The 26,143-nt window shown below is 47.2% G+C and overlaps 1 protein-coding gene across 4 annotated transcripts in view; it reads right to left on the bottom strand.

Annotated features, from left to right (window-relative positions):
• Positions 1 to 1,539: 1,539 nt before the first annotated feature.
• LOC138283788 (golgin subfamily B member 1-like) overlaps positions 1,540 to 26,143 on the bottom strand; it is a 409,771-nt gene continuing 385,167 nt past the window's right edge. For all 4 annotated transcript variants that reach the window (XM_069221871.1, XM_069221872.1, XM_069221869.1 and 1 more), the window contains 3 exons: positions 2,937 to 3,071; positions 2,296 to 2,416; positions 1,540 to 2,165 (listed from right to left, as the gene is read on the bottom strand). In XM_069221871.1, the coding sequence (XP_069077972.1) occupies positions 2,007 to 2,165; positions 2,296 to 2,416; positions 2,937 to 3,071 (415 nt within the window). In that variant the 3' untranslated portion in view covers positions 1,540 to 2,006. The remainder of the gene's footprint in view (positions 2,166 to 2,295; positions 2,417 to 2,936; positions 3,072 to 26,143) is intronic.

The raw sequence follows: 26,143 nt of genomic DNA, 5'->3' as shown, positions 1-26,143 counted from the left end.
TTGGAAAAGCTTTTTAATAGTTCTTGCACAGATAATTACAGTAATCCATCCATGTGTTCATTTCTAAATACGTTTTTAGCCACACTGGGCCTGATTTACATATTAGAAGATGGATTACTTTGTCACAACGGTGACAGATATCCAGTCCAACAATTATGGGATTGGGATCCTGATGGACGGGATATCTGTCTCCATTGTAACGGAATAACCCGTCCGCCAATATCTAAATCAGGCCCTATGTCTTCACTGACTCCAATAAATAAATGCACATTAGTCTTATTTGTGGCCTGCTTGGCACCTTCATCATCCGTCAACTGTATTACAAGCTCATTACTGTCCATGCACTGGACATAACCTTTTGACAGAGTAACCTGCCTGACAAACCCCAAGATCCTTAGTCTCTCTAGAAAAGCTTTTTACAGAACTTAGGAGAGCTTACCTGATGATTTTTACCCCCATTTTCAACCGGAGATTATGTTCACACTGTAAAAAAATGCGTCTAATCACCTACTCAGACACCCCAACTTAATACAACACAGTTGATGAAATTGGATTTAAGGCAGTGAGTGCCCCAGGTCCTAAGTTTCCCTGATCCTAAGGAGGCTGCCATGCCATTTATCATTCTCACACATCCTCTGACTACAGTTCTTCCAGCAGATGTGCATGTGCTTTCTCTTTAGGAGTAGACAGCTTTAACACTGCACCCAAATGCAGCCATTGGTGACTTGTAGGGTGTGACTGTAGTAGTTGGATCCAGTGAAACCTACCAAACCCCAGCAGGTGTGAAAACAATACACTCAGGGCAGTCCAACGTGGTATGACACTTTTCAAGATAAAAACGGTATTCACTTGTGTGGCTGGTCATATCAGCAGTACAGGAATTGATTAAAAGTATTACAATGTGAAGTCACTGTGCTATCAATGTTGTCTTAGCATGGTCATGGGTTGGTATGTTCTTTTGTTAGGTGATAGGGTTAGCCAAACAAGTAGGGTGTCTTTTTTATTGGGAGATGTGTGGTCATAGCGCGGTGAGTGGCCTCTATTAGGTAGTGAGTATTGGCTACTAGTAACCAACCTTGAAGAACTCCTGCAGACTGAGTTCAGCATAACTACTGGTCTGCAAAAAGCATACTTGGTTCCAGTTTTACTGGATTTAGAAAACTAGGGCCGTCACAGGATGCCTTTTTCTGTGGTATCTAAAAAAATATGGATTATATGTGAAGTCAACTCTTATTCTTCAACCAAGAGTACAGGCCCTTTCCTCACATGAAGCCACCTCATCCAAGACCAAATACACATTTCTTCTTTGAGCATCTTGCACCTCCAATTGAGATATACAAAGCAGTTGCATGTTTTGATAGATTCCTAAACTCCACAAATGTTACTGTGTTATTTGCAAACTTTATCACACCAGGATACACTTGTCCCTCTACTGGCATACCAGATTTCCAGTATTACATATCTGCAAGTTATACAATCATTCTCAAAGTCAGCTCTCATCATGAGGCAGTTTTAAAATGTTTGCATCTCACACAGAGGTTCAAGTTTAGACTTTACATTTTTATTATAATTAAAACACAGTACGTAGCTTATTTTTTGCTTTATTGCACTCTTTAGAGTTTCCGGATTCTACCAGGAAACTGATGACAGTAACTGGTGAACATACTTCCAAAATTCATATACTTTCAAAGTGTCAAAATAAAATTTATATAGAAAAAAACTCCATTTACAGCCCGCTTTGTAGGTACCAATATATACTTCCAACCAATTTCTTTACAAGAAAATAGCTTCTCTTTAACAAATATAATATTCTATACATTCAACCATTCTTTTCAACTTTGGGACCACCATAATATATATAAGTGAACAGAGGCTCCAAAATCACATGCTTTAGTGAAAATATATACATTTAAATCCAGTGCAAACCTAACAGCAGCATGTTGAATGCCTTGTGGCACTCAGATTAACAGGAAAATAAACCGCCTTGATCATAAATAAAAATGTATTTATATAACACCGGACAAGCACATAAAAACAACTATGTGTAGTGTCAATAAGTAGGTGAGGAAGAGATAACGGGATTTCGCTCTTGATGTCAACAACTTGGAGCAATATATGCTTCTCCCTCTCAGCCATCTTCTTACTGAAAGGGCTCCACCTTTCACCTAAAAGCAACAAACATAACATTGTATGAGATCAGCTGGAGGACTGGATGCATGCCCATCGAACTCAACACCAACTATATGCTTACATATGTAATGATGGATATTAGAATTTCAGGCATTATATACATACCTTGCGTACCACAATATGCTCTCTGGGATCAATTATCAAAGCTTCTCGTTCATCGTCAGATTCCATCTGGACAGCATATTCATAATCTCTCGCTACATGACGAAAGCTCTTTTCACCGTGTCTACGAAATGAAACAAAGAAATCAGGAGTGAATATTTCTGAATATTTCAAATGTCATATCATTGCATTGTTTATTCAAACAGTACGGTTCATTCGCCTAGAACTTCACTTGGTACGCCTGGAGGATAGAATCAAATGTAAGGTTGCCTACCTAATCTTCATATCCCTTCAACTTCAGCTAAATCAGTTCCAACCTAAAAATATCAGGTGGTATCAAAAATCTTAGAACCAAACAAGTTCACATTGATTGTACTCCTTCTGTGGAACTATTCCTCATATCTTTTTTTTCATTTATCATGCTCTCTGTATTTCGAGATCCTAATTTCTTGGTGGTTATCCGTAAAAAGTGTCCAACTCTCAGGGTGAAAAGATGTGCTACATAAAAATAAAAATAAAACTATCCCCTGAAATGATTTCGACAAAAGCATTCCCCTTGGTAATCACTTGCTTCTTTCAACCAAGACAATGTCTCAATCTCTAATGGCAAAGGCACACTAGACGGGTGTTTAGCAACAGCGAACCGTTCATCTTGTTGTTCGGCTAGTAGGAGAGCATCTTCTGCAGCCTCTCTTCTGGTTCTCTCCTCCTCCAGTTTCTCAGCCAGCTGGGTTAATTCTTGTTGAGATGATTCATAATGCTGTTCAATCTCGATAAGTCTAGAATAAAGAACAATTATTACATTACTTATGCGGCAAGAAACAACTCTTCAACTGTTGTATCTGAAACGGTAGCATGTTTTACGACATGCAGATTGGTACTGCACGCACCAGTGTCAATTTAACCCACCCGAGCAGCATGAATCGTACCAGGCTCTGAAGGATGAAAGTCAAATGGAGCTCTACTTGGATTACAAACGTCAACAAGTAGAATACAATACAAATTCATGAGCAGAAGCATCATTTGCTGAGCTGTTTTACCAGCCTTCCAGACTTTGCTCGTGTGCATACTGATATGTAATGAATGCGCATATAATGCACAGCGTTGTCCAATGCCCAGGTAATGTTCACGTTGAAATAATGATGCGTAACCTACTGGTGAATTCTGTTAGTTAAGCTGTACAAAATCATGCTTAAAGCATGTTGGATCTGGTAACATCAGGGTGTTTAACGAAATACACACTACTGTAAATTCTGCTCTTCCAGTTCTCTGCCCCATTCAGCCTTATTGAAGAATCACAGGACAAGTTTGCCCAGCTTACCATCCTACGCAGCAGCAGCGGCGGCACCCCCCATCTCGAGGGGAGGGTGAACAGGGCAGGAGGGGGGGGAGGGGGGGAATAAATATATATTTTTTAAAAACAACTCACCTTACCACCGTCTCCTGCCGCCTCACGCTCCTCTTCCTTCCATGTGGTGTCCCATCATTCACTGGGACACTAGCACAGGCTCCCCAGCAATCTTGGCACTGCTTACATGCTAAAAATAGCACGTAAGCAGCGTCAGGATTGGTCTGAGCAGCAGTCACTGCCGCTCAGACACAAGCCTTGGGTCTGTGCTGTTTCTCCAGCCCAGCTGTGTTTACAGCCGGGCTAAAGAATCCTAAGTGCGCGTGTGTGTTGGCTGGCCTCAGACGGCCGGCCAAACACACATGCGCACTTAGTGCACTCTCCCCGTGGCCCAGCCCCTTCCCTCCACTGTACTGCTAGCTTAGCCAACAGATGAAATATGGTTTCATTCTTCATCTCCTGACTGTTGGCCAGGAGGGCGACACAAGGAGCCGCACCTCCTAAGCATACTAATGATTCTTCTCTCTCCACTCCTTAAAAGTAGGAAGGCTGGTATGAACTTCGAAATAACAGAGGGGTCAAACTCTGTACCATTTCATGATTATAGAAAACAAATATGAGACTGATGCCCACCTACATCTTTTGCTGAGGTACTAGTGACCAAGAAGGATTTTTTAAGCATCAAAAGTTAAACTTCAAAAGAACTAATAGGCTGGAAAGACGTATGCCTGAGGGAGGCAAGGGAAACCAAATCTCAATAAAGTGGATGTCAATTTATCATCCATTCAATGTTTTCTAAATATCTATTTTTCTTTAGGGAAAATGTATTTGCGGTTAGTTAAAGAGGCACCGAAAGCTGAAAGAGACTGCTTCTGGAATCCCCCCAGTACGCCTAGTCAGGTAGGCGAGTTATGAATGTTAAACATATAGTCGTAAAAGGAGGTAAAGTGATGTTAAGGGGTACAGTTACAAAAGCAAAACCATTTCCTCTTCCTGAAACACTGCTCACATTTTTCAAGTAGTAGGGTTGGATGGAAAACCATTCGTCTCTTGCCTGGAAGTAGGTCCAAGGAAGCTGTTGCTGGGCAGCAGCACTGTGTCGGAAAACAAGATCTCTCCTCAGTCAGAATGTGACCACCAGAATCTTTGTGGACAGTAGTAGGTGAAAATCTTGACTGGTTGGAGACTAAGGAGTTTGTAAAAAGGCATGGAAGAATTTGCTTAACCAGTCCTAATTGAATTCTCTTATGCTGCCGGATCAAACAGAGGATGGTGACACAAATAGTTTGAATTGAGGAAATCACACTCACTGATGACTGACAGAAAAATGGACTAATTTCTCTGCACTTAGTGAGGAGCATAATGCAATCTACTCATGGGTTACCTAGAATTTGTGACTCTCTACAGATACAAATCAAAGAAAAGATTTTATTTTTAATAACCCTGGCATAAACTTAGTTTACCCTGTTTTTCAAATAAAAGACGGCAGTTGTGCGAGTTATGTGGACTATCACAGCTTTCTCCTCTGGAAGAGGAAGAAACTACTTCTGTTCTTTTTAAACTCCAGGTGACATGAAGAGAACCAATTCTTAGGATGAAAGAGCACTCCGTCAGTTCCCCCCCATTACAGTCATCTTTATATTGTGGCTAACTCACTGGTGGAAATGCCATGCCTCAGCAGATCTGAGGCAAGCACTGCTGAATTTGTTTCCCCCTTCTCTAGAATCACCACCTTCAGTGCCGGGTTCAGCATTAATGGAATTATCTCATCAATGGAAACAAGCCATTTTCAATAGATAGGTCACCTTACGCTATGCACCCAGCGCCTGTCTAACCAGACTAACCAATGAACAAGTTACTCACCTTCCCTAACACCTCATGTGGTAGAGACTAACTGTAGATTCCTTACCTTAGAATATTCCCCAGGCATCAGACTTGATCCGGAAATCTTCGAACAGTACCACTGCACGCTATTAGATGGCATCAGTCAGCTCTGTGTTGGCTGTGCCAGATGTGATGTGTGCAGTAAATATATAGGTACCACCACCAGAGTGCTGACATCAGTTTTTTAATGCAACTTTCCATGCCAGATGTGTGGAGCCATGAAGAATGATTATGCACTGGTGTGCCTCAAAAAGGTAACCCTACACATAACTAAGCTTGCAGAAATGGGAGGATGGCAGGGTCAGTTAGTCTTCATCAGATATGATGTTGGCAAATGTAAGTAACTTGCTCATCTGAGAGATTTCTAGGCACAGATTCCTTATCTTAGAATAGATATCCAAGCAATACCTCCATAGAGGGGTGCCTTGTGAACAGATTAGATCAAAAAGTCCTGCAGGACCGAATGGGCAAAATGCTCATGATGATAGACCGGACTGTATGGACAGTAGTGTTAGGTGAACGGGTGTAAAGATGCTTGCATTGCCTGACATATGTTCTGGACAGGGACTACGCAAGCTAACACAGTGGTAGCAGCCTTGGCTCTGTGGAATGAGCAAGCAAGCCCTCAGGGGTTACTTTTTGGCCAGTGCATTGCAGATTTTTATGGCGAGCACAACACACTTCTGCAAAGCCTTTCCTTTCTTCATCCCAACATACCCAACAAACAGTTGATCATCCACTTGGAACTCTTTGGTATGATCAAGGCAGAACGACGACGTTCTTTTTGGGTCAAAGCAGTGGAGTCTCTTCTCTTCTTCAGAAAGATGAGACAGAGCAAAGAAGGTAGGCAAGGTGATATTCTGGTCTACATGAAAAGGTGGCAACCTTTGCAAGGAGGAAGCACGAGTCCTAAGAACCAGTCTGTCTGGACAGAAAGTTATCGAAGAAGGGTGCACAAAGAATGCTTACAGTTCACGGACCCTTCTGGCTGACATTATGGCCATCAGAAAAAACATTTTGATGGTAAGTAGGTGAGCTGGGCAACTGTGCAGGGGCTTGGAAGGCACACACATGACATATTTCAAAACCAGGTCAAAGTCACATTGGAGAACGATGAATGGTCTTGGAGGGAATAGGTGCCCCTTTAGTAAATAAAAACAGGTTACTTAAACATAGAAGGTTGGTCTGACAAATGCAAGAAAGCCAAGATGGCAGGCAAATAACCTTTAACAATGCCCAGAGCAGGGCCCTGCTGGGCAAGAGAAGGAACAAACAACAAAACTTGGGAGAGGAGTGCATAGAGAGAGTCAATATTCTAGGAAACACACCATGTCTCAAACTTATCCCAACAGAAGGCATAGACTGTCTTGATAGAAGGATGCCTGGCTGCCACGATAACATCACATACTTTGGCACGAAGGCCGAAAGCTGTTAACTGTTGCCGCTCAATCTCCACGCATGAAGGTGGAGGTTATGCAGGTTCCGGTGCAAGGCCCTGCCCTGCTGCTGTGACAGAAGATCTTCCTAAAGGGGTGGCCTGATCAGAGGACCAATGCTCAGACTCTCCATGCTCAATTTGGAGCCACAAGAATGACTTGGGCCAGGTTGCTCCTCATCTTCTTGTGAACTCTGGATAGGAGTGGAATCTGCAGAAACGCATACCGGTGGTCTGAGCACCACTCAAAATGAAAAGCATCTCAGAGCGACAGCTGCCCTGGAAACTCCAGTGTGAAGAACTGCTGACATTTCGCATTCTTGGTGGTGGTGATCAGATCTAACTAAGGCTCTCCCCAATCTTGAAAGAGACCTTACACTACCTCATAGTGGAGATGCCATTCGTGGTGTGCTGCGCATAGACATCTGAGATTCTCTGCTCTGGTGTTCAGAGAGCCTGTCAGGTGTTGAACCACCAGGGAAATGCCCTAGCGTGTTCAGAGGCATAGGGATTCGGGTCAAAAGGGTCCGTGCTGAGGCCCCACTCCAGCTTGTCTGATGCAGTGCCACATGGTGTTCCCTGTAAATATCTCAACTAGCCTTTCCCTTATGGAAGGAAGAAAGGTTTTTAAAGCCAACCGGATCGCCTGAAGGTCCAACAAGTTCATGTGGAGCCCAGACTCCACTGGAGATCAGAGTCCTCTGATCTCTGCCTCTCCTGAATGGCTGTCCCAGCTCAGGAGTGACACATCTGTCACTACAGATGGCTCTAGTTGGGAAGGGCGATGGTTCTGCCGTTGATCCAATTGTGCCTCGTCAGCAGTTCCCTCTGAGATGTGGACCAGAGTTCTTGTCCTGATGCTGTGCCCACTGGAACCGCAGATTTCACTGCACAACCCACATATACAAACGGGTATGTATCACTAGCACGATGCAGGAAGCCATGAGGCCCCACAGACTCCGAGTCAGTCTCACCGAAATCCATGAGAAAGGCTGAAACATCAGAATCACAGCCCAATTATCCTAGACTCAATGTTCGGGAGAATAGGTGCGAAAGTGCACTATTTCCAGACCTGCTCCAATGAAAGGGAGCCTCAGAGAGGGATTCAGGTATGATGAACAAGTCACTTTCTGTTCGTTAACACCTCATCTGCTAGAGACAGTATCTAGTTGCAGATTACTTACCTTTGAATTTCCCCCAAGTGTCAGATTAAATTCGGAGCATTACCTCTGTAAGCTGTTAGGTGGGGTCGATTGGCTCCGCATCCGCCGTTGTCTGTGCCGGATATTACATTTTGATTCGTATATAGGCACCACCTTGGTGTGCTGACATCAGTTCCTTTTTGCGACTTTCCACAACAGTAGGACAGAGCCATGAAGAACACTGGCTACTGGTGCATCAAAACAAAGGCCCACAAGGGGGAGTCCCTGTTCTCAGAAATTAGTTTGCAAAGCAGGGGGGGATCAGATAGGAATCTGCAACTAGATATTGCCTTTACCAGATAAAACGTTACTGAAACCAAGTAACTTGTTCATCTGATAGAGACTTGTAGTTGCAGATTCCTTACATTTGACTAGATACCCAAGCAATATCATTCCTGGAGGTGGGTCTGCAAACCAAGATCATTCTAAAAAGTCCTTCAGGACCAAATGGGGAAAGTACCCATCCATACGGACCTGACTGTCCAGGCAGTAGTGTTAGGCAAACGAGTGCAGAGAAAACCACGTTGCCACCTGACAAAGGTCAAGGACTGGAGCTGCACGTGCTAATGCAGTGGTCGGGCTGTAACTCGGGTAGTATGGGCAAAAAAAAAACATCAGGTGGTTGCTTTTTGGCCAGTGCGTAGCAGATTTTAATGCAGAGTATTGTTGTGGGATTACTTTAGCTATTTCACAAGCATGTTATTTTAGCTTAGACCTGCAGCTTGTGCCCTTTCACTCCGAGGCATGCATTTCTTTTCTTCTATTCATTTAGCAGAAGTCTTATTTTAGTGGAGATGTTTTTATTTTATCAGCTTCCCCTGTTAAATAGACTTCTGTTATTCTTTTCTCTGCACAACATTTTCATTTTGTGCTTCATTCAAGGTTGTACATGATAATTTACAGGTTATTGCCAGAACAAAGCATTCATCATGTCCCCAACTCTCACACACTGAAATATACGTGTTGTCATGTCAGGGAAGTTTTCTTAGAACACCAGGGTGTTTTATTATAAAACAACTCACTGCCCCTACACGATAGAGGGGAATTCCAACCAGTTGACAACGTACACTACACATAGCTTTTGCAGTTTTTACTGAGACCTGACACAGTCTCTCCCTCCATGTGGGAGAATTTGCAGGAGACCAACAGAAATGAAAATGTCACTTACCCAGTGTACATCTGTTCGTGGCATCAGTCGCTGAAGATTCACATGTTGTGCATAGCCCGCCATCTGGTGTTGGGTCGGAGTGTTACAAGTTGTTTTTCTTCGAAGAAGTCTTTCGAGTCACGGGACCGAGGGACTCCTCCTCTTTGTCTCCATTGCGCATGGGCGTCGATTCCATCTTCGATTGTTTTCCCCGCAGAGGGTGAGGTAGGAGTTGTTTGTTAGTAATAGTGCCCATGCAATGGAGTGAATAAGTATGTACCTAACTAAGATTTAATATATTTACAAATGTACAAAGTTGAAGCTAACTTCCAAACGGCTACAGGCTCCCGGGGAGGTTGGTGGGCACATGTGAATCTTCAGCGACTGATGCCACGAACAGATGTACACTGGGTAAGTGACATTTTCAGTTCGATGGCATCTGTCGCTGTAGATAGACATGTTGTGCATAGACTAGTAAGCAGTTATCTCCCCAAAAGCGGTGGCTCAGCCTGTAGGAGTGGAAGTAGTCTGAAATAAGGTTCTTAGTACGGCTTGACCTACTGTGGCTTGTTGTGCTGATAGCACGTCTACACAGTAGTGCTTGGTAAATGTGTGAGGCGTAGACCATGTGGCTGCCCTACATATTTCGTGCATTGGAATATTCCCTAGGAAGGCCATGATAGCGCCTTTCTTTCTGGTTGAGTGTGCCCTTGGTGTAATGGGCAGTTGTCTTTTTGCTTTAAGGTAGCAGATTTGGATGCACTTAACTATCCATCTGGCTATACCCTGTTTCGAGATTGGGTTTCCTGCGTGAGGTTTTTGAAATGCAATAAACAGTTGTTTAGTTTTCCTGATGTTTTTAGTTCTGTCGATGTAGTACATTAGTGCTCTTTTGACGTCTAATGTATGTAGTGCCCTTTCAGCTATGGAATCTGGCTGTGGGAAGAACACTGGTAGCTCTACCGTTTGATTTAGGTGGAACGGTGAAATAACCTTTGGCAAAAATTTAGGATTGGTCCTTAGGACTACTTTATTTTTGTGTAGTTGGATAAAAGGTTCTTGTATTGTAAACGCCTGAATTTCACTTACTCTTCTTAGAGATGTGATGGTGATGAGAAATGCAACTTTCCAGGTTAGGAATTGTATTTCGCAAGAGTGCATAGGTTCAAAGGGTGGACCCATGAGTCTGGTTAAGACAATGTTAAGGTTCCATGAAGGAACGGGTGGTGTCCTTGGTGGTATAATTCTTTTGAGGCCTTCCATAAATGCTTTAATGACAGGTATCCTAAATAGTGAAGTTGAATGGGTAATCTGCAGGTATGCAGATATTGCTGCTAGGTGTATCTTAATGGAAGAGAAGGCCAGGTTTGTTTTTTGTAAGTGTAGTAAGTAACCCACTACATCTTTTGGAGATGCGTGTAATGGTTGAATTTGATTATAATGGCAATAGCAAACAAATCTTTTCCATTTGCTTGCATAGCAGTGTCTAGTGGATGGTCTTCTGGCTTGCTTTATGACTTCCATACATTCTTGTGTGAGGTTTAAGTGTCCGAATTCTAGGATTTCAGGAGCCAGATTGCTAGATTCAGCGATGCTGGGTTTGGATGCCTGATCTGTTGGTTGTGTTGCGTTAACAGATCTGGCCAGTTGGGCAACTTGACGTGGGGCACTACTGATAGGTCTAGCAGTGTTGTGTACCATGGTTGCCTTGCCCACGTTGGTGCTATCAGTATGAGTTTGAGTTTGTTTTGACTCAATTTGTTTACTAGATATGGAAGGAGAGGGAGAGGGGGAAAAGCGTACGCAAATATCCCTGACCAGTTCATCCATAGGGCATTGCCTTGAGACTGCCTGTGTGGGTATCTGGATGCGAAGTTTTGGCATTTTGCGTTCTCCTTCGTTGCAAATAAGTCTATTTGAGGTGTTCCCCAACGTTTGAAGTAAGTGTTTAGAATTTGGGGATGAATTTCCCACTCGTGGACCTGTTGGTGATCTCGAGAGATATTGTCTGCAAGTTGATTCTGGATCCCTGGAATAAACTGTGCTATTAGGCGAATGTGGTTGTGAATTGCCCATTGCCATATTTTTTGTGCCAGCAGGCACAGCTGTGTCGAGTGTGTCCCCCCCCTGTTTGTTTAGATAATACATTGTTGTCATGTTGTCTGTTTTGACAAGAATGTATTTGTGAGTTATGAGTGGTTGAAATGCTTTTAATGCTTGGAAAACTGCTAGTAGTTCGAGGTGATTTATATGCAGCTTTCTTTGATGTACGTCCCATTGTCCTTGTATGCTGTGGTGATTGAGGTGTGCTCCCCACCCTGTCGTGGAAGCATCTGTTGTTATTACGTATTGTGGCACTGGGTCTTGGAAAGGCCGCCCTTTGTTTAAATTTATGTTGTTCCACCATAGAAGCGAGAGGTATGTTAGGCGGTCTATCAACACCAGATCTAGAAGCTGACCCTGTGCTTGAGACCATTGTGATGCTAGGCACTGTTGTAAGGGCCGCATGTGCAACCTTGCGTGTGGGACAATGGCTATGCATGAGGACATCATGCCTAGTAGTTGTAATATCATCTTCGCTTGTATTTGTTGTGTTGGATACATGCGTTGTATAATCTTTTGGAAATTTTGAACCCTTTGTGGACTTGGAGTGGCTATTCCCTTTGTTGTATCTATTGTGGCACCTAGGTATTGTTGTACCTTGCACGGCAGAATGTGTGATTTTGCATAGTTGATGGTGAAACCGAGTTTGTAGAGGGTTTGCATGACTTGATCTGTGTGGTGCGAGCACCTTGTCAGTGAGTCGGTTTTGATTAGCCAGTCGTCTAGATACGGGAATACGTGTATTTGCTGCCTTCTGATGTGTGCAGCCACTACTGCTAGGCACTTTGTGAAGACTGTTGGTGCAGTTGTTAAACCGAAGGGCAATACTTTGAATTGGTAATGTATTCCCTTGAATACGAACCTTAGGTATTTCCTGTGCGACGGATGTATTGGTATGTGGAAATACGCGTCTTTGAGATCTAAGGTTGTCATGTAGTCCTGTTACTAAATGGTAACACTTCTTGTAGCATGACCATGTGAAAGTGTTCTGATTTGATGTAGGTGTTTAGTGTTCTGAGGTCTAGGATTGGTCTCAGTGTTTTGTCCTTTTTTGGTATTAGGAAGTACAGGGAATAAACTCCTGTGTTTATTTGTGTCTTTGGTACTAGTTCTATTGCGTTCTTTTGCAATAATGCTTGAACTTCTATTTCCAGAAGGTCTGAATGTTGTTTTGATAAATTCTGTGCTTTTGGTGGTATGTTTGGAGGGATTTGCAGAAACTCTATGCAATAACCATGTTGGATAATTGCTAAGACCCAAGTGTCTGTAGTTATTTCCTCCCATGCTTGGTAATACTGACCTATTCTTCCCCCCACTGGTGTTGTGTGGAGGGGATGAGTGACATGTGAGTCACTGTTTGGTTGTAGGGGTTTTGGGGCTTTGAAATTTTCCCCTATTCCTAGGGAATTGTCCTCTGTATTGGCCCCGAAAGCCTCCCCTTTGGTACTGTCCCTGGTAGCTGGACGGTGTGGCCTGTGAGGTGCTGGCTTGTGTGGCTTGACCCCGATACCCCCCTCTAAAGGATGTTTTGCAGAAGGTGCTGTAAGTGCCTCTGCTCTGCGGGGAGTAGAGTGCGCCCATGGCTTTAGCAGTGTCAGTGTCCTTTTTGAGTTTTTCAATCGCCGTGTCCACTTCTGGTCCGAACAGTTGTTTCTCATTGAATGGCATATTGAGCACTGCCTGCTGAATCTCTGGTTTAAAACCAGACGTTCGTAGCCATGCGTGCCTTCTGATAGTCACAGATGTGTTAATTGTTCTTGCAGCTGTGTCCGCTGCATCCATAGAGGAGCGTATCTGATTATTAGATATGTTCTGTCCTTCCTCAACCACCTGTTTCGCCCTCTTTTGTAGCTCTTTGGGTAGATGCTCAATGAGGTGTTGCATCTCGTCCCAATGGGCTCTGTCATAGCGCGCAAGTAGTGCTTGAGAGTTAGCGATGCGCCACTGGTTTGCAGCTTGTACTGCGACTCTCTTTCCGGCTGCATCGAACTTGCAGCTCTCTTTATCTGGGGGCGGTGCATCCCCAGATGTGTGGGAGTTGGCTCTCTTGCGAGCTGCTCCTACTACGACGGAATATGGTGGCAGCTGTGAGCTGATGAAAACAGGGTCTGTGGGAGGTGCTTTATATTTCTTTTCCACTCTTGGTGTTATTGCTCTACTCTTGACCGGCTCCTTGAAGATTTCCTTTGCGTGCCGAAGCATTCCTGGGAGCATAGGCAGGCTTTGGTAGGAGCTATGGGTGGAGGAGAGGGTGTTGAATAAGAAGTCATCCTCGACTGGTTCCGAGTGTAGGGACACGTTGTGGAACTCTGCTGCTCTAGCCACCACTTGTGAGTATGCTGTGCTATCTTCCGGTGGTGAGGGCTTTGTAGGGTACACCTCTGGACTGTTGTCCGACACTGGGGCGTCGTATAAGTCCCAAGCGTCTTGGTCCTGATCACCTTGGCTCATGGTGGTGTGAGCCGGGGAATTTGATGGAGTTTGTGCCGGTGAAACGTTAGTTACAGGTGGAGGAGAGGGTGGCGGAGTTACCTTTTGAGAGGGTGGCGGAGTTACCTTTTTCACCATTTTTGTTTGTGGTGCTTGGTCGGATTGAAACTCCAGTCTCCTTTTTCTCCTAATAGGGGGAAGGGTGCTTATTTTCCCTGTTCCTTCCTGTATAAAAATACGTTTCTGAGTGTGGTCCACCTCGGTGGATTGCAACTCTTCCTCAAATCTATGCTTTCGCATCTGAGAGGACAGTGATTGCTCCTCTGAATAGGAACCGGTAGGTGGGTCGGTTGCGGGTTGTTTTTGCACCGAAACCCTGTCTGTGCTCTTTTTCGGCTCCGAAGTGACCTTCTTCTTTTTCGGAGTCGAACCCTCTCGGCGTCGATCTTCCTCGGTGCCGCTGTCTCTGCGTCGAGCAGTTTCGGCTCTGATATCTCGGCGTCAATGTTTTTCAACAGCACTTTCTCGGTCCCGAGAAGGCTGTGTGCTGGTGTCTCAACCGGAGTCGGACGATCTCGGCACCATTTCGGCCTTTTTCGGTGCCGATGGTCGGTCACCGAATTTATGGGTCGAGCCATGGCCTGGTGTCAGTGGCGTCCCCTGGGCCTTGTCACTTTTCTTGTGTGCTGGCTTCGACGTCTTACTCACAGTTCTTTGGTCGTCGAATTCTTCGGAGTCCGAATCATTGATCGAGAAGGTTTCTTCTTCCTCTTGTTCCTCGAACTCTCAGTGAGCTGTCGGCGTGGACGCCATCTGCAGTCTTCTGGCTCGACGGTCACGGAGTGTTTTTCGGGACCGGAACGCACGACAGGCCTCGCAAGTCTCTTCACTGTGCTCAGGCGACAGGCACAGGTTACAGACCAAATGTTGGTCTGTATACGGGTATTTGTTGTGGCATTTAGGACAGAAACGGAACGGGGTCCGTTCCATCAGCGTTGTTTTACACGCGGTCGGGCCGACCAGGCCCCGAAGGGGGATCGAAAACTACCCCGAAGGGTACCGGAGCTCTTCACTCTTCGATTCGGTGTCGATTCTAACTAAGCCGATCCCGAACGCATTAATACCGACGTAATTTTTCTGATATTTAGCTAACTTTCCGTTCCGAAACCCGGAGCGAAAGGAACACGTCCGAACCCGACGGCGGAAAGAAAACAATCGAAGATGGAGTCGACGCCCATGCGCAATGGAGACAAAGAGGAGGAGTCCCTCGGTCCCGTGACTCGAAAGACTTCTTTGAAGAAAAACAACTTGTAACACTCCGACCCAACACCAGATGGCGGGCTATGCACAACATGTGTATCTACAGCGACAGATGCCATCGAACTCTTCTTTACCTACATTCACAGGTATGGGGTTATTCCAGGGGGACTTGATGGGCAGATTAGGGCTTACACTGCCATGCTCTTATATAGAACCACAGTAGTGTAGGTAGGGATTTTATAACCATTGTTGTGACAGTACGGTGGGGCTTTTTCCTATGTTTCACTTTCATTGCCACTGCCTTGCTTTTATTTTGTTTTATCATCCTTATAAACGCAATACATGCTATTTTACATAGAATGCAGTTGAGTCAATAAAATGTATTGAACATAGTCCTGATTCTGTTTTGTCTTTGTATGTGTGATATATATGTGGCTGAGAGAAAAGGGTAAGATCTGTTCCACCGCGATTTCACTTGGGAATGCAGAGGTCATGCAAAGGGTTATCACAAATCACCTTTTAATCTTGGGTACTGGTGAGGTTCTTTAAGCTGGCCAGAAGGGATAGGCCGTCACCTGCCACAGATCAGACTCAGTCCCCTATGCCCGGTGGTGCTGCCGCCCAAATCCAGCAGTCTCGTTACTATAACAAGAGTGTTTATCACAGTATGACCCATCTCATGATCCATCTGGCGATGGTCCTCTTTTGCACTGCCCTACTTTTTTTTGTACCCACATAACAGATAAAGAGTTGATCATCCACCCGGAACTCTATTGCACGATTAAGGTAGAATGCCAATGTTTTTTTTTGGTCCAGGCTGTAGGAAAGTACCCTCTTTTTGGCATGGTTACCCCCACTTTCTGCCTGCTGTCAGTGTGATTTGACTGTTTTCACTGGGATCCTGCTAACCAGGACCCCAGTGATTGTGCTCTCTCCCTCTAAATTTGGTTGCTTAGGACTTTGCACACCCCACAATTGGTATACTGGTGTCCCCATATAAGTCCCTAGTATATGGTACTTGGGTAGGGCATTGGGGCACCAGGGGGTTCCCCATGGGCTGCAGCATGTATTGGAGCCCATGCAAAATGTGTCTGCAGGCTTGTCATTGCAGCCTGCATGAAAAAGGTACATGCACCCTTTCACTACAGGTCACTGCACCAGGTCACTGTAAGTCACCCCTATGGTAAGCCCTCCTAGCCCAGAGGGCAGGGCGCAGGGGGTGCATGAACAGGGGTGCACCTACGAACTCCAGCTCAATTTCCGTGGACTTCGTAAGTGCGGGGAAGCCATTTTACCCATGTACTGGACACAGGTCACTCACTACCTAGGTCCAGTTACATAATGGTAACACCAAATCTGGGCATGTTTGGTATCAAACATTTCAGAATCATACCTCAATACTGTTGCCAGTATTGGTTGTATGATTCCATGCACTTTGGGGGCTCCTTAGAGGACTCCCACCATTGCTCCTATCAGTCTTCTGGGGTTTTCTGGGCAGCCTGCGTTCCTGCCACCCTTCAAACAGGTTTCTGCCCTCCTGCTGCTTGACCAGCTCAAGCAGAGGAAGGCAGAACAAAGGATTTCCTGTGGGAGAGGGAGGCAACACCCTGTCCCTTGGAAACAGGTGTTACATGGCTTGAGAGGGGTAGCCTCCCCAAGCCACTGGTATGCTTTGAAGGACACATTTGGTGCCCTCCTTGCATAAACTGGTTTGTACCAGTCCAGGGGTCCCCGGTGCCTGCTCTGGCGTGAAACTGGACAAAGAAAAGGGGAGTGACCACTCCCCTGTCCATCACCATCTTAGAGCTGGTGCCCAGAGCTCCTACAGGCGACCACTTGATTCAGCCATCTTGAACCCAAGGTGGGTAGAGGCACCTGGGAGCATCTGAATGGCCGGCCAGGTAGGTGACGTCACAGCTACCACCTGATAGGTGGTCACCCTGCTACGTGACCAATCCTTCTTTCTGGGCTATTTAGGGTCTCCCTCTTGGGTGGGTTCTCAGATTTGTCATGCAAGATTCCAGCAGTACTCCTCTGCATCGTTTACATCAGCTTCTGGCCACTGGGACTGCAACTGGTCCCACCAGGAACCGACAATCTGCAACTAAAGTGACGACTCCACTGTGCATCCTCTGAGGATGACAAGTCTTCAGCCTGCACACGAAGTAAGAAGGAATCTCTCTTGGAGTGAAGGAATCACTGCCCTGCATCTGCAGGCACCAACTACAACAACGACTTGGCTGCCTGGATCTTAGGTCCTGAGCTGCGTGGATCCTGCATCTCAGGTGGTCATGTGGAGTGGTCCCCTTGATCCTCTCTACCAGCTGTCCAATTCAGGAGACGGTAAGCCCTTGCCTCTTCTTGCAGGACAGTACCACTGTGCACGTGACTGTTGCAGCTACCAAGGCTTGTTTGTTCCTCCTCCAAGGGATCCTCAGGCTCTGTGTAGCCCCGGCCTCCAGCACTCCTTCTGGCAAAGCACAGTCGCCTGTCTGCTGCTCAGGCAATGTGAGACTCCTCTACAGGTACGCTGAGTGGGCCTCACTGCGACTCCTGTGCCTGCTGCCAGTGGGGGCTGCCTCCTCTTCCTGTGACTCTCTCAGCTGCTGAGAGTCATTCCGGACTCCCCTCCTTCGGTCGAGTCCCCTGGATCTTGCTGGTCCTCGTCAGCCTTGCAAACCTTTTTTCTCCGACTCTTGATTTGCCATGGCCTGTTGGTGGTTTTCCAGCAGCCCTCAACGACTGAGTCTTGACCGCCGATGTAGGACATTATTTGCATCACTTCTGGGACTCCTCTTTAGCTCCAGTGCTGCACTGCTGACCTTCTCCGTCCACTGTCGATCTGGTCCTGCATCCACAGAGGGGCGGGTAGTGGCTCCAGCAACCACCAGAGAACCCAACTCAAACTGGACTTGGTCCCCTTCCTTTGCAGGTCCTGTTCTGCCAGGATCCACTTTTGGGTTCTTTCAGTCTTGGCTGCGTCTTGCATAATCCTTTTCCAAAGTCCTCCTGTTGGTTTTGGGGAAAACCAGGTACTTACCTCTCCTCTCCTGGTCGCTAGGGGCATCCTGGTACTTATCTTTTGGGGTTCCTAGTTCCTCTAGCTCATTTCTATTTATTCCACTTCCTTGGGTGGGGGACTGCCTTTCACATTCCACTTTTTTAGTATATGGTTTGGCCCTCCCCTAGGGCCCTCACTATTTGCTATTACTTTTACCAATGCCCATTGCTTTCTATGCTAATTAGTGATTGCTAATCGTGTGTTTACGTACCTCCAAATGGGGTACTGCCTATACAGTATTTTAGTATTTGTGTTACTATAATAAAGTACCTTTATTTTTGTAACAGTGTGTGGTTCTTTCATGTGTGTGAGAGCTGTGTGACTACAGTGGTATTGCATAAGCTTTGCATGTCTCCTAGATAAGTCTTGGCTGCTCATCCACAGCTACCTCTAGAGAGCCCTGGCTTCCTAGACACTGCCTACACCTCCTTAATAGGGGATACCTGGATCTGGTATAAGATGATAACACCAAAGAGGCTCACCACACACCAGGCCAGCTTCCTACACAAGCGTTGGAGTCTCTCTTCCTCAGAAGCAAGTGGGAGGTGCGTAAAAAGTAGGCAAGGTGATGGATTGGCCTACATGAAAGAGCGTAACCACTATTTTCAGAAAAGAAGCCCTAGTACGAAGCACCACTTTGTCAGGACAGATTAAAAGGTAAGGCAGCTTAGATGACAATGCCTGCAGCTCACTCACCCTGCGGCAATAATGGCAATAAAAAAGGTTGTTTTCAAAATGAGAAGCCTGAGAGGACAATTGAGGAGAGGCTCGAAAGCAACGCATATCAGAAATATCAAAAATCAGATTCAGATCTCATCGAGGTAAAATGAATGGGGATGGAGGAAAAAGGTGTGTAAGAACTTGGTTGAGCAGGCAACCTAAAAAAAAATAAAAAAAATAAAAAAAAAGCCAAAATAGGAGGCAGATAACCATTTACTGTTCCCATAGAAGAGCCCTGCTGGGCCAAGGAAAGGATATACAATAGGATCTCAGAGAGAGGAGTAGACAAATGGTGCACCATGCCACAACATCCTTCCGACAGCCATATACTGTTTTGGTAGAGGGACTCCTAGCTGCCACGTTTACGTGACAGACTTTGGGGGAAAGGTCAAAAGCTGTCAACTGTCACCACTCAATCTCCATGCAAGAAGGCAGAGAGTGGACAGGTTCGGGTGCAGAACCCTCCCCTGCAACAGAAGATCCTCCTGACGGGGCAGTCTGATTGGAGGATTGATGGACATGCTAAGCAGCTCCAGATAATAGACTCTATGCCCAGTCCAGAGCCACAAGGATTAATTGGGTCAGGTCATTCTTGGTCTTCTTGAAAACTTCAGGCAGAAGTGGTATGGGCGGAAAGGTGTACAGGAGGCCTGAGTTCCACTCAAGGTGAAAACCGTCTCTGAGCGATTGCCGCCTTGGAAACTGCAACACGCAAAACTGCTGACGCTGCACATTCTCTGCAGTCTCTCTCCCCCCACTGCTGAAAGAGACCTCGCGCCACCTCTGGCTGGAGATGGCATTAATGATCCACTAGGCATTTTTGGCTGAGATGTTGAACCACGAGGAATATGCCCTGCTGTTCCGGCCACATGCAAAGGCGCACAGCCTCTTGACAAAGGGTCCACAGCCTGTCCTACTTGTTGCAGTACCACATGGCGGTGGTGTTGTCCGTGGACACCTGCACCATCTTCCCCTTGATACAGGGTAGAAATGCCTTCAGTGCTAGATGGATTGCAAGGAGCTCCAACAGGTTGATATGGAGTCCGTATTCCACCAGAGACCTGATGCCTCTGCTCTCTACCTATCCCAGATGGCCACTCCATTCCAGGAGTGACACATTTGTCACTACTGTCAGATCTGTTTGGGGAAGGGAGAGGGATCTGGCTCTGACTCAACTGCAGTTTGTTAACCACCACTGAAGAACTTGCGCAGTTCCTCCGAGAGCTGGACCTTGTTGGAGAGATTTCCCTGATGCTGCACCTACTGGAACTTCAGGACCCACTGCAGAGCCTGTATGTGCCGCCTGGCATGTGGCATTAGCAGGATGTAGAAGGCCATGACGGCCAGGACTCTCAGAGCCTTTTTTACTGAAATCCAGGTTAGAGGCTGAAACATCAATATCACAGCCTGAATAACCTGGACTCTCCACTCGGGAGGATAAGCGTGAAACTGCAAAGTCCAGAACAGCTTCGATGAAAGGGAGAATCTGAGAGGGAATCAGGTGTGACTTCAGCACATTTACAGTGAACCCCAACAAATGCAGGAGGTCCACTGTAGTCTGTAGGTGGAAGACGTCAGCCTGGGGTGAGCACATCTTCAACAGTAAGTGGCCAAGATAGGGGAAGACAAGCCCCTGATGTGCGCAGATGAGCTAAGACCACCACCATCGCCTTGCTAAACTCCGCAGGGGCGCTGGTACAGCCAAAAGGAAGCACGGTGAACTGAAAGTGCTCTGGCCCACCATGAACCGCAAGTAATGTCTGTGGGCAGGTAGGACGGGAATATGGAAATAAGGGCCCTTCAAGTCCAACGCTACCATCCAATCTCCCGAGTCCAGGGCAGATAAAACCTGAGCCACAGCGAGCATTTTAAACTTCTTCTTGAGAAAGAGATTGAGGGACTGAAGGTCTAGGATAGGGTGGAGGCCGTTGCCCTTTTTGGGTACCAGAAAGTAGTGGGAACAGCAACCATGACCTACTTCTGGCACGGGAACCCATTCTATGGCTCCTTTGGCCAAAAGAGCCATAGGTTCCTAACAAATAAGGGATAAGAGGTCCTCTGTCATCCGATCGTAGGATGGTGGCATGGATGGAGGGGTAGTTTCGAAGGGGAGGAAGTAGCCCCTTCGGATTATCTGCAAAACCCACCTGTCTGACGTGATGGATTGCCTGTGGAGCAGGTGATGGCGGATCCTGCCTCCGAATGGCCTAGGTGGGGAGACAGACTAGGAAGGCTTAGAGTCTGCAGGGGAGGAGGCAAAAGGCAGACTGAGGGGGAAGAGTGGCCACCGCGAGGCCCAAGGACCTGGCTGTAGCTCAAGAATCCTTGAGGCGCTCGAGCACCAAGTCTGCCCCGTCTCTGAAGAGACGGTTGGCATCAAAGGGCATGTCCATCAAAGAGACCTGGACATCCCCTGAAAAACCAGACATCCTCAGCCAGTCATGGCACGTCACTGACACTGTTGTCGAAACCACTCTGCCTAGCAAATCGGTCATGTCTGCAATGGATGTTGAACTTTGATGTGTCTCTACACTTGGGCTTACTCCGGGACCTGTGCAACACTTGTGCAATCATATCCCAAAGCATGTGGCAGTAATGGCCCAGAACGCATGTGATGTTCACGGACCGCAATGCTAGAAGGGTAGAAGAAAAAATCTTCTTCCCAAGTGCATCCAGCCTTTTTGATTCCCTATCCGGGGGATGTGGAAGGGAACGTGCCCTGAGAAGTGGAGGCTTGGATGACCAAGCTCTCAAGGGTGGGATGTTGGGTCAGAAAACTTGGGTCCCCTGGAGCGGGTGGATGGCAATGGGCAACTGTCCTGTTGACAGGAGCCCCTGTGCTGCGTTTGGACTATGTACCCAGTAGGAATCTGTGAGGGCCTCATTAACCAGGAGCATGGGTTCTGAAGAGGAAGCTCCAGGCTAAAGCACCTCTGTCAGGAGGTTAGTCCTGACTGCCCCGAAGGCAACTCAAGGTCCGGGACCACAGCTGGTCTTCTCATTCCCATAGAATAGGAAGCTCCCTTCTTTGTAGCAATGGTACGGGGAGAAAGCATGCCAGTATCTGGAGAAGTATCCAGGCCGCTGCCTTCACCAAAGTTTGTAAGCCAGTCCATAGGGTCTTGGAGATGGTACTCTAAAGGGTCCAGCAACACACTCTAATTCCTCACCATAACCTCGCCCATAAGAGAGGGGCCCAGGACCAGACATAGGAAGCAAGGCTCCTGCTAGCGTCATAATCGTATGATACCCATCCGACTCCATATCGGAGTCTGGGATAAGAACGGGGATGGCCCCACCTGTGGGCGGCGCCAGGAGCGTCAGCATCCGTGAAGGTCAGAGTGGTACGCTTGATGTTGGTATGGATCCAGGACTGGATCCATGGGTGCCCCTCGGCACTGAGGCTGAAGCAGATGGCGCAGAATAAAAAGGGCAGCTTACCGACTCCAGCGGTGCTGGACTTCCCAAAACTTAGGGGCATGGTCTCATAAAACTCTTAAATGGCCAGGGGATGATCTGGCTCACGGAAACCTGGGGAGGAGTGGAGTCTGCCCAGGCAGTATCTACAGAGCGAGGCCTAGAATTTCGATGCTCCCTCGTCTCATCGGCGGACAGACAAAAAGTCGTAGAACGCTTCCTATTCTTAGACTTCTTCATGTGCCTCAAATTACTCGATCGCCCGGAGGGCTTGGAGGTGGACGACGATGATGGAGGATCATGGGACCTTCCTCTCAACCGAGTTCTAGACTTGCGCTATTTGAGCGCCGGGCCACCATAAGCTTCAGGGACAGCTTCCTCAAAGACTTTGGATACATGGCCCAACAGTCTGGCACAACTGTGTCGTGGCTGTGCTCAAGGCATGAAAGACACGAGTTGTGGATCCGTCAAAGACAGTTCGATGACAGGAACCACAGGGCTTGAACCCAGTCTCCCTCTATGACATTGCCGATGCACTAAGACAAAAAAGTTGAAAACAGCCAGTCAAAAAATGACTGAGAGGCCAGCTATCTTCGGGTCAGTGCTAGATAACGCAGAAAGAAAAGAACCAACGTCAGCGTGCCAGGGTGGTGCCTACATAGCAACCGCAACGTCATATCCAGCACGGACGACTCCAATGATGGACGCAGAAACGATCAACGCCACCTAATGCACACAGGGGTACTGGTCACAAAAATTGTCCTGATCCAGTCTGATGTATGAGGGAAATTCAAAGGTAAGGAATGAGCAACTAGAAGTCTCTATCAGATTTTGGCATGTTCACAGTGAACCCCAACGAGTGCAGGAGGTCCTTTGTAGTTTGGAGGTGACTGCCTGGGGAGAGCCCACCTTCAATAGTCAATCGTCGAGGTAGGGGAAGACTGGAACACCTGACCTCCACAGTTGTGCAGCAACCACAGCCATCACCTTAGTGAACACCCAAGGGGTGCTGGTAAGGGCAAAGGGGAGCACAGCAGAACTGAAAGTGCTCTTGGCCCACCATGAAAAGCAAGTAACATCTGTAGGCAAGCAGGACGTGGAAATATGCGTCCTGCAGGTCCAATGATACCATCCAGTCACTGGGATTCAGGGCAGACAAGACTTGAGCTAAGGTGAGCATCTTAAGCTTCTCTTTTTCAGTAAGAAATTGAGAAGGCGCAGGTCTACAACAGGATGGAGGCCTCCATCTTTTCTGGACACCAGAAAGTAGTGAGAACCATGACCTACATCTGATGCTGGCACCCTCTCGATGGCCTCTTTGGCCTAAGGAGCCAAATCTTCCTGGTGGAGCAAAGCAAGACAGTCCTACTTAAGCTGTAAGTGGGTGGCATGGGTAAGGTATCCCAAAGGGGGATGGAACAGCCCAAATGTCTGATGTTATGGACTGCTAGTGGGGTAGTGTAGGAAGCTGGCTCTGTATATACTATCTTAAAGTGAGAGATAGTGTGCACATAGTCCAAGAGGTTGATAGTGGCAAAATGAGATAATACTAATGCTCTATTTTGTGGTAGTGTGGTCAAGCAGTAGGCTTATCAGAGGATAGTGTTAAGCATTTGTTGTACACACATAGGCAATAAATGGGAACACACAATCAAAGACTGAACTACAGGCCAATAGGTTTTTATATAGAAAAATATTTTCTTATTTTATTTTAGAACCACAAGGTTCAGAATTTAGGTAAGTACATAAATTGTAAGGTACTTCACACAGGTAAATATGGAACTTTGCATTAAAACAGTAATATACACAGTTTTGGCAAAAATGGCAATAAGCTATTTTAAAAGTGGACACTGCAAAAATCAACAGCTCTTGAGGTAGGTAAGTACTGGTTAGTTTCTCAGGTAAGTAAAACACTTACAAGTTCAATCTCCTGGGCATAGACAGCCCACCGTTAGGGGTTCAAGTGAACCCCAAAAACCCAGCACCAGCAACACAGGGCCGGTCAGGTGCAGAGCTCAAAGTAGGGCCCAAATAGCATAGGCGCCTATGGAGAACAGGGGTGCTCCGGTTCCAGTCTGCTAGCAGGTAAGTACCTGCGTCCTCGGGTAGCAGACCAGGGGGGTTTGGTAGAGCACTGGGGGGGTCACAAACAGGCACACAAAATACACCCTCCGTGGCACAGGGGTGGCCGGGTGCAGTGTGCAAAGTAGATGGCGGGTTTTGCGTTGAAAGCAATGGCGGGACCCGGGGGTCACTCTGGCGATGCAGGCAGGGCACAGGGGGGCTTCTTGAGCCATCCACTGACTGGGCTAGGATGAGAGCTGCCTGCTGGTCACTCCTGAACCGGTAGTTGGTTCCTCTCAGTCCTGGGGGCTGCTGGTGCAGTGCTTTGTCCAGGCTTCGGGTTCCTTTGTTACCAGGCAGTCGTTGTCAGGGGGAGCCTCTGGATCCTCTCTGCAGGCGTCACTGTGGGGGTGCAGGGTGGTCGACACAGGGTGTCCACGTTGTTGGAGTCGCCTGGGGGTCCTCTCTGCGGTGTTGGTTCTCCTGAACTCGAGCCTGGGGCATCGGTGTAGAGTGTGAAGACTCACGCTTCCGGAGTTAGGCGAGAGTCTATTTAAAGTTGGATTCTTGTTGCTGTTTATGGACAGAGCCGCTGTCCTCAGGAGATTCTTGGTCCTTTTGGTGCAGGTCAGTCCTTTGAGTCCTCAGAGGTCGCTGGTCCCGCTGGATGCATCACGGTGCAGGTTCTTTGAGTCTGGAGACAGGCCAGTAAGGCTGGGGCCAAGTCAGTTGTCGTTTCTGCAGCGCTTTCAGGTCAGCAGTCCTCCTTCTTTCTTCAGGTTGCAGGAATCTGATTTCCTGGGTTCAGGGTCGCTCCTTAATACTCAATTTAGGGGTGTGTTTAGGTCTGGGGGCAGTAGCCAATGGCTACTGCCCTGGAGGGTGGCTACACCCTCTTTGTGCCTTGTCTCTGAGGGGAGGGGGGGGCACATCCCTATTCCTACTGGGGGAATCCTCCAAAACAAGATGGAGGATTTCTTAAGGCGGGGGTCACATCAGCTCAGGACAACTTAGGGGCTGTCCTTACTGGTGGGTGACGACTCCTTGTTTTTCTCATTATCACCTCCGGACTTGCCGCCAAAAGTGGGGGCTGTGTGTGGAGGGGCGGGCATCTCCACTAGCTGGAGTGTCCTCGGGCGCTGTAACACCAGGGTTGAGCCTTTGAGGCTCACCACCAGGTGTTACAGTTCCTGCAGGGGAGGTGAGAAGCACCTCCACCCAGTGCAGGGTTTGTTCCTGGCCACGGAGTGACAAAGGCACTCACCCCATCTGGCCAGAAACCCGTCTGGATGTGGCAGGAACTGGTCAGGCTAACACTAGAAATTGGACTGGTATACAGGGGGCATCTCCCAGACTGGCATCAGTGTAGATTTATTGTGCTGAGAAGTTGGATACCAAACTTCCCAGAATTCAGTGTAGCCATTATGGAACTGTGGAGTTTGTGTTGACAAACTCCCAGACCATATACTCTTTATGGCTACCCTGCGCTTACAATGTCTAAGATTTGGCTTAGACACTGTAAGGGCATGGTGCTCATGCAACTATGCCCTCACCTGTGGTATAGTGCACCCTGCCTTGGGGCTGTAAGGCTTGCTAGAGTGGTGACTTACCTATGCCACAGGCAGTGGGTTGTGGGCATGGCACTCTGAGGGGAGTGCCATGTCGACTTAGTCATTTTCTCCCCACCAGCACACACAAGCTGTAAGGCAGTGTGCATGTGCTGAGTGAGGGATCCCCAGGGTGGCATAATACATGCTGCAGCCCCCCGAGACCTTCCCTG

The sequence above is a fragment of the Pleurodeles waltl genome, chromosome 3_1 (genome assembly GCF_031143425.1).
Source record: "Pleurodeles waltl isolate 20211129_DDA chromosome 3_1, aPleWal1.hap1.20221129, whole genome shotgun sequence".
In the NCBI taxonomy this organism is placed as follows: Eukaryota; Metazoa; Chordata; class Amphibia; order Caudata; family Salamandridae; genus Pleurodeles; species Pleurodeles waltl.
Note: the sequence above shows the minus strand (reverse complement) of the source record. Positions and strands in the feature narration are given on the sequence as shown.